The sequence below is a fragment of the Lepidothrix coronata genome, unplaced genomic scaffold, assembly GCF_001604755.1.
Source record: "Lepidothrix coronata isolate B3197 unplaced genomic scaffold, Lepidothrix_coronata-1.0 Scaffold38, whole genome shotgun sequence".
In the NCBI taxonomy this organism is placed as follows: Eukaryota; Metazoa; Chordata; class Aves; order Passeriformes; family Pipridae; genus Lepidothrix; species Lepidothrix coronata.
In genome coordinates this window covers 5,671,268-5,686,343 of record NW_016690218.1, presented here as the reverse complement: position 1 = coordinate 5,686,343, position 15,076 = coordinate 5,671,268, and the positions used below count along the sequence as shown (strand labels likewise).

The following is a 15,076-nucleotide window of genomic DNA, read 5'->3' as shown; positions in this document are numbered from 1 at the left end:
TTGGGGGGGGGGGGGCAGGGGAAAAAAAAAAAGAAAAAATCTACTCTTGCCTAAACCTTTCCAATAGGACACGCAAAGGATTCCTGCTTTACTCACTAAGCAGATAAAATAAGACATAAACAATTTATTTTTAATTACATGTCACAGCAGAAAGAAATATGTAAATACTGTATTTCATGTTTACATCACAGGGTCCAATAACTATTTGGTTGTCAGAGGCTGCACCTTTTCATGGAGAATGCCACCAGACAGTCTCAGTTTATTTTGAACATCCAAGAGGGAATAATTGGACTCTGATTTGATTGGTGCTGCTGGCAGTTGTTAACATGGTCACAACAAAACTCTGTTCTAGCAATGTTAGACTGCAATCTTCAGTATTGCCCTCGTCAAGACAATACCTTGCATGGCTACCTGCTTTGGCAGCAATTCAACACGCCAGCATTCTTTTAATTATTATGGTTATAATTCACATGACTTCATGCCAAAATTTTATTTGCTTTACTGGTACTGTATTATTACCTAGTTTACATGAGAAGATAAAACAAAGAACTGTGGGAGGGAGGGAATTTTGAAAACTACTCTGCATCATGGAAGATTAACTACTGTCTAATAAATACATGTCAAAGTCTTCATTATTCTACTGGTGTAGATTTGGAGTAACTGATTATTTTAACTGGATTAACACGGCTTTGGGATAGAAACAGGAGATGTGGACTTCATGTTTAATTGAGAATGAACTTAGATATGTCACTGATATTTTCAGAGCATCTGTAATTGATGTGTATTACTTATCAGCCTAGTCTCTAAAGTCAGAAATAAATGTATTTTTTCTTTCTTCCTGGCTTGTTCTTAATGTAAGCATAGGAAGTATTAATTTGTACTCATAACCTTTTAGTTTGAGCACAACAACCTGTGAAAGTGTTTAGAAAAAAAAACGGGAAAAGTTGAACAGCAATTAATAAATAACTCAATCGGCATTTGGTGGTTTCATCACACTGAAATAATTGTTGCCTATTGATGGTGTTTAGCGGTTAAAAGAAACCATGGAAATCAACCATTTGATTCTCAATTTCATACTGTGCCATACAATCAATTCTTTTTAGTCAGACTGTCTCTAGATTTACTTCTGAGCCATAGTAAAATGAGGAAGCTTTCATTAATCTTTCAGATGCTTCATATTAATGACAAGGCTCTTGCATGAACAATGTAACAGCAATTAAAAAGCCCATTAATCTGCATTACAGCTATTAAAGATGCATGTCATTAAAGGGTATGGAGTTTGATTCATTTTCGCACCCCCCCAAAAAATGGAGCAATTACGGTCTGGCAATGCACTTTGTCATCAAATTAGGTTGGGGTTTTCCAGCAAATGGCTTTGCAGCGTTTAGCTCTTCTCCTGTTTTATTATTCATGACTGAAATGTGGAAGTCAAGACCTTTGAAATTACTTTACCTTCTTGTGGAGTGGAGATGTTCAATGCATGCAAGCTCTCAGTACAGCCAGCCAAAGTGCAAGCAGTTAGGGTTACAGCATAGTTTGTGAAGGGATCCAAGCCTGTCAATATGCCTGCAACACAAGAAAGCAAGGTGTTGTGCATGTACAGTGTACAGACTGATTACAGCATACAGACAGAAGTAACAAAAAGTCTTCTGTTACAGGCTTCCACTGTCACAGGTGGAAAAGGAAAATTATTTCAAGGTTTCATTCCTATCATCCATGACTTAAATTTTGCAAAATAAATTAAGAGTATATGGTATGTTATTCCATTTTAAATATTAAGATGCAGCTAAGTTTCTTTAATTATGCTCACTGTAACAGATACTGCTTCAAAACTGAGGTGTATATTTTAATGTAACAATGATAATAAAGTAGTTCTTTTCTTAGTCCCTGTCTCACAAAGTTTTTTCAGTTATTCTTTTTTTTTTCCAAGGAATTTTCAATGTCTCCCAGAACAAATTTTTTTCAATATTTCATCTCCAACATTGCCCCCATTCATCCATAAACTGAAATCTTTTTTGTATGAAACATTCCACTTATCTTCCATTACTTCAGGCCATACATTTGCTATACTACTACAGTAACAATTCAGATGACACCGTTTACAAGAAAAAAAGATCTGTAACCTTCTACTATTTTAGGTCCTGCTTATATTAGTGAAGAAAAGTTACTAGATTCCCACATATCAATCAGCTCCTTGTCATAGCAAATACAGTAAACCACTGCTTACCACTTCAGAAACTTAAACAATATTTTGAACATCAATATACAGAAGAATTACGAGGGGAAAAAATTGGTTTACCATCATTTTCAGAAACATCAGCAGCTCTCATTTCAAACAGGTCCAACAATAGGTCCAACAATAAATTAATAAGAAATATAAATGCAGTAGTAATTAAAAGAAGGCCAATTCAAGTTTTATCTCAAACCATGTTCTCACCTTGACTCTCACAGCTATCTAGAAAAATCAATGTGGTTTTTCATTAAAAAAATAAAATTTCAGCAAAATGTGTTCTTTCAAAACTGTCCAACACTGCATTTTGAAAGCAGCTTAAAAAAACCCCAGTACCTCAAAGAACTCCCAGCATTACATGTACATGAACAAGTAGACAAAATTAGACCTTATTACTACTTGTCATTGGGTTACTACACAGAATGCAACATAACTTTGCATTTCATTAAAAAAAAAAATGTTTTTTCCCCACATAAGCCCTTTATAATCATAAAAAGGGCCTGGAGAATTTGATGTTGGAAGTTAACAGTTACAGAATAAATACATTATTTTCTGAGTAGAACAATCAAAGTCTGTAAAGGTTTATATTGTGTTTACTAAAAGGTGTGTTCACATGGAAAATATGAGACTAGCTTTCACTGAATTAGTAATGTTTGTGCTTTTTGTTGCAATCAACCAAAAAACTTCAAAGGTTGGCACTGTAATTATCTTTCTATTTGAATTATCTGAGGTGCAGTTCCACTCATACACATGAAGAAATATTCAGAAGTAATCACTTATACTTCAGAGCAATGTTAAACTAAAACTAGCTGATCAGCATCTGCTTGCTCTGGTTATAGCTTTGATTTTGCAAATCCCCAGTTAACAGCAGAAAGCTGTACTGACATCTTACTATCCAAAGTAAATGTGACAGGAAAGCAAAAGAACACTGTGTCAGCCACCACCTAAGCAAATGTCCCTGTAGCCTTCCTGTGATGGAAGGCAGATATTTTTAAGAGCCATCAAAAACCCGAAAATAGGAAATAACGAAGTTTTCATAGAATGGTTTGGGGTGGAAGGGACCTTAAAGATCATCTAGTTCCAACCCCCCTCCACAGGCAGGGACACTTTCCACTAAACCAGGTTTCTCCGAGCCCCATCCAACCTGGCCTTGAACACTTCCACGGATGGAGCATCCACAAGTTCTCTGGGCAACCTGTTCCACTGCCTCACCAAACCCACAGTAAAGAACTTCTTCCCAATAGCTAATCTAAACCTGCCCTCTTTTAGTTTAAAGCTATTACCCCTTGTCTTTTCACTACACACCTTTGCAAGAAATCCCTTACCAGCTTTCCTGTATGCCCCCTTTAGGCATTACTATCCCTGTAAAATATTGGAAGTACTGGAATCTACACTAAATTCTTCATCACGGAAATTCCATTAGTTAAAAAAATATCTTTTTTTGCATAAGACTTATTTCCAGATCATAGAGGGTTAAACACAGGAAACTATAAAAGGCACAATTGGAATTACCTTCTGCAAATAAACAGAAGCAGAAACCAAATACTCTGTGACATTTGCAGGTTCTCAGTCAAGAGGAGCATAGTACAGTGTATATGCCACCTCTCTACTCACTCTGCTGTGGTTTAGGAAGCAATTTAGTTTTATTTGTACTTTTAGCACTTGTAGCATTCTTTTCTTATAAAGCAGTGAATTAATGCTCCTTGCATTTTCTGATAGAAGACATTCGGTAGGGTCACCAATTGCTTCAGGCACTGAGAGCTCCAGGAGGACATATCCAGAAAGATGCCCATATCTGTAGAAGTTTGGGATTGGGCTGTTTTGTTTAATTTTGACAAAATAGAAAGGTTTTATATAAAGCATCTGCAGCAGAACAGAGTTCACATTGCATAGGCAAGTTTGTAAAAGGCAGCAAGAATTTGCAAAAAGAAAAAAAAATAAAACCCACAAAACCCCCAAACAAGTAAAGAAGCCCTATTGCAAAAGGAGTTTTATGTTTAAAATTCATTCAGCAGAGGCAGCAAATTAAAAAATCATTTGTTTGTTTCCTAATCAATGTTTTTCCTTCACATGGACTCTTGCCCTATTTTCTTTCAACAAAGAAACAGATGTGCTGCATAGGTAGGCAATAGAAAGTGCACAGATTTTATTTACATACTTCAGCAAACTACTTTTTTCTCAGCTGCCATCCTATCTGTTTGGCCAGCATCCACTGTAATCTGTTCTCCTTCATTATGTTAATCTGTGGGCGGAAAGATTTCTGTCATCTTCAAATCGCTTGTACAGCAATGGTAAACACCTTGGCCTGTCTGTAATTGGACAGGTGTCTGCATTGGTGTCACCCGGCTTTTAATTCAATTAAAGAACTGGCTGCTCTGCTCTCATTACCCACTCATTTCCTCTGCACTTTCAGTCAGTCAGTGAAATTTACACTCAGCGCCTGACTACGTTAAAATACGAAGTCAGCAGTCCCACAGCAAAGATCATCACTGATACACGTGAATTAATTTATAGCACAGCAAAATAAATTTTGCAGTAAAAAATAGCCTATGATCCAACGAAGTCAGCTGACAGTTTTAAAAAACTTACCCCAACTTCTCAATTATCACACTCCCCGACTGGCATCTCTTGTCTATACCCAATAATTGTTGATCTGATAAGAATCCATCGGGCTTTCCAAGATGGGATGCTAACAAAGCAAAATTTGGCCACAATTGCATGTATTCTATTAAAGTTAACAGGAGAGAGGCAGATAAATTGTCACTTTGGTCAGGAGATAGAATTAGAGACATCATCAATATTTAAGATGAGGGTCAACCTCCCACATTTGGGATATGAGTCCCATTCATTCAGTCTGCCACCACAGAGCAGCTGAATCCACCTAGTCTCAAAATTTACATCATAGGCTACGTTCAAAGCCTTAAAATCCACATGGGAAAGTGGAGACACTAAATCATTCTAACACACCATCCTATCTGCCCAAAGAACCTTTGGAAATAAATTAAAGTTCTAACACAGACATTTTGACACAGTGACCCCATGAAACTGAATAATGTCATTTGTTAAATATGAATGTAAAGTTAACAGTCTAAAAGAGTGATCTGGAATCACACCTAGAACATTAAGCCCACTTTATATGCAAAACTAGTATTTAATTCTCTATACTTTTATTTAAATGGTCTTTAATTATTTGCAATATTGAAAGTTGAGGTTTAGAGTTGTGTCAGAGAGAAAACGCTACGTTCATTCTAGCAGATAAGGAATAAGAACATTGCTATGGACAGTAGAAAAGGGGTCAACAATGAATTTATGGCAAAATGGGTGCATGGACTAGTCAGGGTGAGTTGCATCTTTATATCCACTCCATTCATCATTCTAATGCATACAGCATATAAGAAGATTAAATATCCAGCTTCTTTCCTTCACTTCTCTGTAAAATAGACATTTCTTTTGTTCAGAACCTCTAAAAGGGAAGTCTCATACATTTAGGCAACATAGCATCCTGGCAGATTTTGAGTGGAAAAGTAGTGCTTCTCATCAACGAAAAAATAAACTGTTCACCACTAAATATGAGGGCTAATATTCTGTTCAGAAAAACTGAAAAATAGAATCAAAGGCAATTACAGTATTATAGCAATTTCTTCATCTAGTTTTATGAAAGCAGCTGCTTCACTGTTCCAATCTGTCACCCTACTGTTTCATGAAGTTGCTTCAAAACTCCACCAGGTCTTCAGAGATGAAAAGACACACTTGCTTATTGCAACTTATAGACCTTTTACTCTGCATAATGGATTGGTAATAAAAAAATATAAATTGAGGTGAGGTTTTTAAAATATATTTCCTGATGAAGCCTTCCCATAAAAACAAAACCACTCACCTACATACACAACTCACACAAAAATAAGCTATTTAATCTTACAGATGTAACACAAATACTAAAGTTCACTTCCTCACTTCCATGTTAGCTCAGCTAACATGGTTGAAGAGGACTATTTTGCAAGGCTAGTTCTATTTTCTTTTTAGAGGTAAATTTAGCTAATTTTAATCATAACCAGGCATTACTTTCATACGCAGTCTGAAAACTCAGCTTTGCTACTGAATATTAAGATTCCAAACAAAGCTTATCGCATATTTCTTTTACAAGTTGAGTGCATTTTGTTGCCAAAAGGACTTTTCTTTGCCAGATTTTTTTCATTGTTGACTCCCTAACACTCTATTTCATAAGGAACTATTTTGAAATACACCTATTACAATTGAAACAACACTTGACCTTTAGATTCACCTTAGTTTTTGTTTAAGCTATAGAAACAAAAATTACCAAATCTCCCCTCCCCATACCTCGAGACTATTTAGCTAACTTGAATGCCTGAGGTCATACAGCATCTGTCCAACAAAGTCACTTGTGTGTCGAGATGCATCATTGCCACAGTACACTTAATCACAGTCCACTGATCAGAAAAGGAAGTCCTCAACTGACTTTGTTTTTGACAGATTGTAGCAAAAACTGTTTAAGTACATGTGTCTTCTACATACGCATTTCTGAACTGAAAGCCTGTGCACATCAATCTGTCGCATACATCTGCATTTTTAAAGCATCTTCTAACTAAGTATAGTATGAGTCATAAAACGTTGAAGGACTATTGAACATGAGAACACCTATTCCAACTCTTTGGCTTATAAGAACAAAAAAATTTTACCTTAGTTGTTGGATTTAGGTGGCTTGAAAGACCCTTCTTTTCCCCAACAGAAATAATTCATAACAAACCATGTACAAGCTCCACTGGCTTTGAAGATGCAATTCAGGTTGCAGTGGTTGAAAGAAACCTGTTACATTCCCGATAACACAGGGCAACTCTCTAGCTGCTTCAATTTGCAAAAAACCTTGGCTCAACAGAGTATTGATTCTGTAATATCTACCACTATGTTACCCTTGATCATTTCAAACAACTGGCAGTGCTCATTTTCTGTAGTATGATTAATTTTAAAAGTTTGCAAAGAGAGAAAGAAATACTGTCCACCTTTTTGCAAACTTTTTTGAGTATGTCTATAAAACCATATTAATTATCCCTTCTGTCCTGACAAACATTAAAACATTGACTTCTTTTTATTAATAAAAGTATTAGTATGTAGCTAAGAGTTGATGTGATTTTGATAAAATGTTCAGGTTTATTTAATCAGACAATTTACATTTTGTATGAATAAATTTATAAAACAGCATTGGACTGTAAACAAGATTCATTTAGGTCTAAACTCAATCAAGTTTGAATCTTAACATTGTAGAATACTAATATAATTTATGTTTTAAAATTCATATATTGAAAAATATGCCACTAGTCTGCTAAAGCCAGCTAAATGAAAGGAGATAGGAACCTACATTCTGCCACTCTGACTTAGAGTCATTAGGAGCTCAAGCACCACCTGACAACTCACAGAAACCTAATGGGCAAAGACAGGTCTATCGGCTACCCGATGTTGCATTAGCTGCCGCAGTCAAACAGGGATCTGAGCAGGGGCTGGGCGGCAGCTTCTGGTATGCTCCTTCAGCTCCTCCCACCAAGACAGATGTGCCTACAGATGGGTGAGAGAGACAGAGAGACCAGATCTCCTTATGACACCCACAGGGACAAAACAGGCCAACAATGAGCATCACAGCCCTCATCATTAAATGGATCTCAGTGCATGACACCCCTTTGTGTGGGCACAATGCGTACAGCCCTCCAGATCTCACATGCTGTGGTATAGCATCGTAAAGCACATACTGTCATTCTAATGGGAAATATTTAGACATCTTCTGTCATCTATCTGTGTTTCTGACCAAAGGTTACTTCAACAAAATGATGACAATGAGAAATAATCCACCTCAAAATACCAGCCATTCTTGTATTTAACTTGGCTCAAGCTGCCAAGCACCTAATGAAGCAGCTTTCAAAAACCATATTTTCATTACAAAGTTCTAGCTTTTATTACTTTAAACATTAGTTGTAAGTAAATATAAACTAAATACACCAAACCTGTTTAGTGCATTATGCCTATTTGTATCTATATAAAAAGTTTTAGAACATTAGAAATTTGTCTCAGTTTGGAGCAGGGATTTGGGAGTCCTCCTAGTGCTCTGACCCTACATACATTTACGTTAGTTGGTTTGCAATCCTTTCCTATAAGTTTATAAATTCCTATAAATTTGAAAAATCTCATTAACTGTAGCATAAGAATGTTTTCAGTGTAAAATATTTGTGCAAACCAAAAGCTTTCAAGTAATTTCAAGAGCGTGAAAGTTATTCCAGCAATTCACTAACAGTTTCACGTGGCACACTCCCCATTGCTTACAGGCCCCATATAGATCAAAAAAGCCCAAATGAAACGACATTTCCTAAGAGCCACCTCAGACAGTGACCCCCGAACGCCGTCAGAGGTAGTGCTCAGGGCGCAGAGGCTGGTTGCAAAGCCACAGGCTGCTTCGGCAGTGCCGGTTGAGGCCTGGCAGAGGTTTCCCTGAGAGGGAGAATCTCTCAGCCAGCAGCATTTCCCAGGGCATGGGCATTTGCCAGCCTGGCAGCAAGCTTCACCCAGCCCTATGGCCCCGCTGTCCAGCCCCAGCCGATCTGTCACTGGCAGGTGGCCCTGTCTCCTCTTCTGAGAGATTCTCTAGCTAGAGCACTTTCAAAACCAAGGGGCAGCCCAGACACTTTGATTAACCATATTAAATCATTAAATTAACTTTTCCTGAGATATTCATCTGTCAAGCATAAAAGACTAAAAGTTGAAAAGTAATTACAAACACGTGCCACGGGAAGGAGGCAACGGCTGCCATGGGCTTTCAGAGGGGAACCTGGTGACAACAATTTTCTCGTTACCACGTGTGCAGTCACAACATCAGCCCTCAACTATCGCAGCAATGACACAGGCAGGATGAACAGCAAAACCATACACACTTGAAAGAGATATCTATAAGAGGAACACTAATTGTTTGTGAATTCTTTTGCAGCATATTTTATTTCAATGTTATTTGCAGGTATCATTAGCATCCTTCACTGCCCATATTTGGGACCCTGTCATTTACAGGCTTGTCAATCTCCTGAACTCTTAAATGAGAGCAATCGGAATTATGGTGGATAAAAAAACCCACCATAGTCCTCCTAGCACTTGTGCTTGACAAGAGAAGCATCAGAGGATTGTGATCAGTAACACAAAACCTGTTAAGAGGCAAGACAGCTGGGGTGTATCCCAGGGGTTGATACTGGGGCAAATACTGTTCAACATCTTCATTAATGACCTTCATCATGGGGGAAGTGTGACCCTCAGCAAGTTTGTGGGTGATACAAAAGGGTCACTAAGATGAAAAATGGACCGGAGCATGTCTTTTATGAGGACAGGCTGAGAGAGATGGGACTGAGCTCAGGAAAGAGAAGGCTTGGGGTGATCTATCAATATGTATAAATACCAGATGGGAGGGAACAAAGAAGCAGCCAGACTGTTCTAAGTAATGCCCAGTGATATGACAAGAGTCAATGGGCACAAATTGAAATACATGAATCATAGTATCATAGAATATCCTGAGTTGGAAGGGACACACAGGGATCATGGGTCGTGATGATCTCAGAGGTCTTTTCCAACCTAAACGATTCCTTGATCAAGTCCAACCCCTGGCTCTGCAGAGGACAACCCCAAGAATCACACCATCTGTCTGAGAGCTCAAACTCTTCTTGAACTCTGGGAGGCTTGGTGCTGTGACCACTTTCCCGGGAGAGAAAAGGAAATTCCAACTGAACACAAGAAACCACACTTTCTTACTGTGAGGGTGGACAAACACTGGAACTGGCTTCCCACAGTGGAATATCTCCATATGTGGAGATATTCAAAACTCAGCTGGACATGGTCCTGGGAAACCTGCTCCAGCTAACCTTGCCTGAGCTAGGGGAGTTGACTAGATAATCCTTCCAACCCCAATGATCCTTTGATATTCTGGATTCCAAAGGAAAGTAGAAGCAAAAGCTTCTCACAAACCAGACTGAAACAACGTATCTTCTAAAGCCTCTTTCATTTGTTTAAATACTGATACTAATTTATATTCCAAATTTTCATGTCAGCATGCGGAATGCACTGGAATGCACAGGAAAGCAACCCAGCCTCTAGGAAGAAACTTCTTTGATGTGATGACCCTGTACTTCCTTTATTACTCTGTGAGTGTGAAGAGCTGTATCCAAAGTGTATCAATGTTATTACATGCGTCTTTGAAGGTAAGACAGACTTGCACAGTGCTCCTTGAATCCCAAAAATTTACACTCTAACTTTGCACTCTCAGCCTACAATACAGATACTGAACACCATGTGGAAATATATCAAATAATATATCCAATGCACTCCTGGTTCAACAGTCAGAACCTCATTTTAAGCATTTAAATCTGATGAATACTCTTTTCTTGGATGAAAGTGAAAAAATAGTTTGACATTTTGAAGATTACAAGGGTCAGATTTGGAAGGATTTTGGTTTCTGATGAATCAGAAATAGGCATTTGAGACTGTGGTATTACAGTCATTTAAAGACCTGTTTTAATATTTAGCTCAGCTTTTCTTCTTGACAACGGTACAACAGGTTCTTCTGAATTTGACACACACAGGACAGCCTTCTCAGAAATGGGTAATGCTCTTAACTTTTTGTCACTGTGCAACAGTTATGACTCAGGACCCTACTGAAATGGTTCAAAAGAATTTACAATTTAAGTATAAACCAAAACACAAGAGATGGGCATAAAAAGCTTCAAGGGAAAAAAAAGACAAAGAGGGTTGTCAGTGCCCTCAGATACATTTGCAAGCAGCAGATTAAGTGGTGCCTAGATTTGACAGGGAATGAAAATTTGAAGGAGGGTGTGGAAAAATGTCAGAGTTTCTTCATCGGTGATCCCACCGAGAGGTGTGGTGCTTTCTTCTCTGCTGTCGCATTAACAAGCCTGGCTGTTTGAGTTACTGTGGCATTTCCTCGTGGAACACAACAAAAGAATTTCTGAAGAAATTTACCTGAAATTAGGGAGAAAACAAGCAACATTTTCCTTCTCAGCAAATTCAAAGTAAGCAAAGATAGCATCTTCTGTGGGGTTCTGTGTTTATGATAATTTTTTATTAACTAGGAAAGATAATTCAACAGGGAAAGACACCTTTTCCTGGGGTCGTCACATTTGTGGATAACCATTTCTCAATGTCCACACACTTGCCCACTTGTGTAGGCTTCACTGAAATCAATGAACTAAGGTAAAATAGCTTCAAGACCAGTGATTTAATTTCCACTTGTCTCAGCTCTGACCTCACCATGAGGACATCAATTATATATTTCATACAATGCCAAAATTGGAAAATACATAACTAAACTGTTTAAGGAAGCAGTCCTTAAACACACAAAACCGAATTGGAAAACTTACTGCCACAGCAAGTTACAGAAGCTAGAAGTATAAATGTATAAAAAAATAAAGACAATTTTACCATAGTACATTAAGCATGATGGTCCAGATGCAGCTTTCAGCCAAACAGCTGAATTTGTATTAACAGGAACACTCACTCTATGCTTAGCACATTTCTTACATTTTCTTCCTAAGCATCTATAATCTGACATTGTCAGAGAGACCAATATTTGAATACCGCCATTCTTAAGTTCTTTGGGTCATATGAATGCTCAGTGTGCTACTGAGGCAAACAAAGCCAGCAGGATGCTGCCTCAAGAAAGGCATCACCAGGAGAGATAAAGAAGTCATAATTCCCCTCAGTGTTTGTCAGGCCACACCTGGAACACTATGTATAGTTTTGGTTCCCATTGTGCAAAAAAGATGTGGACAGGCTGGAGAGGGGTCAGAAAAGGGCCACAAAGATGCTAAAAGGATTGGGAAGCCTGCCATGTGAAGAAAGGATGAGAGAACTGGGTCTGTTCAGCCTCGAGAAAAGAAGGTTCAGGGGAGACCTTATCACCATGTTCCAGTATTTAAAAAGTGGCTACTCCCTTTTTACAAGGAGTCACATGGAGAAGACAAGAGGTAATATGTACAAGTTACTCCTTAAGAGATTCCACTCGGACACAAGGGGAAAAATTTTCACAATGAGAACAATCAGTCATTGGAATAATGTCCCCAGGAAGTGGTGGATTCCCCAACACTGGACACTTTTAAGATTCAGCTGGACAGGGCGCTGGGTCATCTTATCTAGACCATGGTTTTGCCAAGAAAGGTTGTACAAAATGATTCTTGAGCTCCCTTCCAACCTGGTATTCTATGATTCCATTCTTTTATTTTCCATTATTCAACAGCTATCTGCTGTAATAAAGAACCAAGATCCACTTACTGTCTCCATTTAATACAAAGGTATGTTTTCTTCTTCTACCTCCTGTAAGCTGCATGCAGATAACCTCTTACCTGTCCAGGCTGGTATAGGCTTTTTCATAACCCTGACACATAATCATGGCACAGCACCAACAAATTTAAACAACATTTTTGTTCTGACCATCAGCTGTGAATAAGCTGTCTAATACATATGTTTCTACTAGGGTCTTTAAATTCTGCTAATACAATTTGTATTGCCTTATAGCATAAATAAAGAATATTGAAATCAACAAGGTCATCAAAGAAATGGCAGTAAGGACAGAAAGCCCATGCAGTATGTAAGTTCATCACTCACAAACAGTCAAGATATTTCAAACTGAAGAAAATAAAATACATGCAAGTTTTCTCTTAAAAATGTATGCTTATGGCAGAGAAACAACACAAACCATATACACTTAAGTAAAAACTATTACCTGGGCTTCAGGAAAGTAGCAATAATATACTGCCTGAGTTAACAGTTTTTCCAAGACTACTGTACTGCCCAGAACCTGAGTCAAACCAAAGCAACAGCTTTGAGCATTACATTGTTACCACTTTCGTAATTGTTATGAATTAAATAATTGATGTTAGAGATTATAAAAACAAATGTATTGGTCACAATTTGTTACAATGAAAGTAAGATTTTGTATTATTGCCTTGTTTAGTCACCATATAACATAATCCAGATTCTTTTCTGTAATGTACTTCCTTCCCTTGTAGCAGCAATCAAAGGCAGTTTGTTAATAGAGAGCAGAAAGCCAGATCCACGTTATCTTGACAGGAAGAAATGTCCCAAAATGTTCTCTATGTAGAAAAAAGAGTCCACCATTTCTTCCTAAAAAAATCTGCCTCCTATGGGCAAAAAGACCTAGACTCCAGGAAACACCTCATGTAAGGTTCCTTATAGCTTCTGTCCACAACCCACAGCTCAACAGCAAAAAAACCCCATAAACTCAAAGCCCTGAATTCCTTCATTCCATAATAACCTACCTCTATATCCCAGTGGTATCAACCACACCATCTGATTAATGCATATGCATAGTAGTTCCCACCGAAATCAGTTGGGTTTATATGATCAAAATTAGGCAAGTAGATCAAGTGTTTTCATACCTCAGGTCACACAGTATCCTATGGGACCCACATTCAGAGTTAATTTAGGTGAACTGGATGGAACAACAGTGAAGGAGGGAAAAAAAAATCACATATACTGCGCAAAAAACAAGTAAACCAAAAAAGCATTCCTCCCGCCCAGATCATAAATAGTTTGGGAATTGCTTTTTAGTATTTGTGTTATATCTTAATTTCTATTGTTCTTTGAAATGAGTACATCACTATGAGGACGCTGACACAAATAATTATCCTTCCAAATGTTATCTATGCTGTGTATACACAAAAATAGACAAGTAATTTTTTACAGATCAACAAAAGAAGGTATAAGCATCCTGTGTTATTAGATATGCCTAAAAAATGGTACTTAACAGCATTTACCTGTGAGCATACCAGCGTCAGCAAGCTCAGCACTAGTGATGGGTACATTGGGACCATCCGCTTCATATGCTTTCAAAATGTACTTCTCAATTACACCTATGACCCCAGCTGGTTTGTCCCAGGTGACCTCAATGCTGTAACCATTTATACTGTGAACTCTTGAGGGACTTGGCACATTTTGTGGAACTGTAGAAGGATAAAATAGAAAATAGAGAAAATGGCAGTTCTAAGGAGACTATTGCCCCTATTCTTCACTTTTAATGGCTGCAGTAAATCAGACTCAACCATTAGCATAAATACAATTTATTAGAGTTGTAACTTTTCAGCATTGATTTAATATGACTGCACATCTTGAGCTATTCAGTTTAAGCTATATTTCAAAACCATCAAAACTCCATCTACATAACATTCCTTCTTGTCTTGTTGCAATTTTCCAAAAACATTTCATGTATCAAACATATTTAAGCATCACTCACAAAGAGAGGAGGTGGATTGCACGTAGCTAACAAGCTCAGGCATTAAAATAACACAACTGAATGAAGCAAGACAGTACTGCAACAGAGAAGAGTTTTGATATTTATCAGTTGGGTATCTAAGCCACAGAATGTCACAATTATGAGACATTTCTAAATATTTGCATTCTCATTTACAGAAGTCCTTCAAAAAATTGAAGGTCTTTGATTTATTTTCCTATTTCCACAATGCCATGCACTTGTCCTGGGGCAAAGCAGTGATTTTTAAGGCCTTTTTCCAAAATCCTTTGCTTCTGATCATAAAATAATATAAAAAAAAAAAAAAGGAAAAAGGAAAATGAAAATGTTTTAAGGAACAGAAAACCAAGATCATATATGCATACAGTTGCTAATAAAAAGAAATCATCCCATTTCCTATAACCTTTAACTATTTCTTAGATATTACTATACCAGGTAAAGGTCTGGCCAGTAACAGCTTCATCACAGATGACTGCACAAGGGATGCAAAGGAAAGACCCAAGGAACACTATGGCAGGATGATGGAT

The 15,076-nt window shown here is 37.7% G+C and overlaps 1 protein-coding gene across 9 annotated transcripts in view; it reads right to left on the bottom strand.

Annotated features, from left to right (window-relative positions):
• The window catches only part of USH2A (usherin), a 379,818-nt gene that overhangs the window by 211,778 nt on the left and 152,964 nt on the right, over positions 1-15,076 (bottom strand). For all 9 annotated transcript variants that reach the window (XR_001874412.1, XM_017812861.1, XM_017812864.1 and 6 more), the window contains 2 exons: positions 14,059-14,244; positions 1,453-1,566 (listed from right to left, as the gene is read on the bottom strand). Coding sequence is in view for 8 of the 9 variants with exons in the window: in XM_017812861.1 (XP_017668350.1) it covers positions 1,453-1,566; positions 14,059-14,244 (300 nt within the window). In the remaining variant the exon portion in view is untranslated. The remainder of the gene's footprint in view (positions 1-1,452; positions 1,567-14,058; positions 14,245-15,076) is intronic.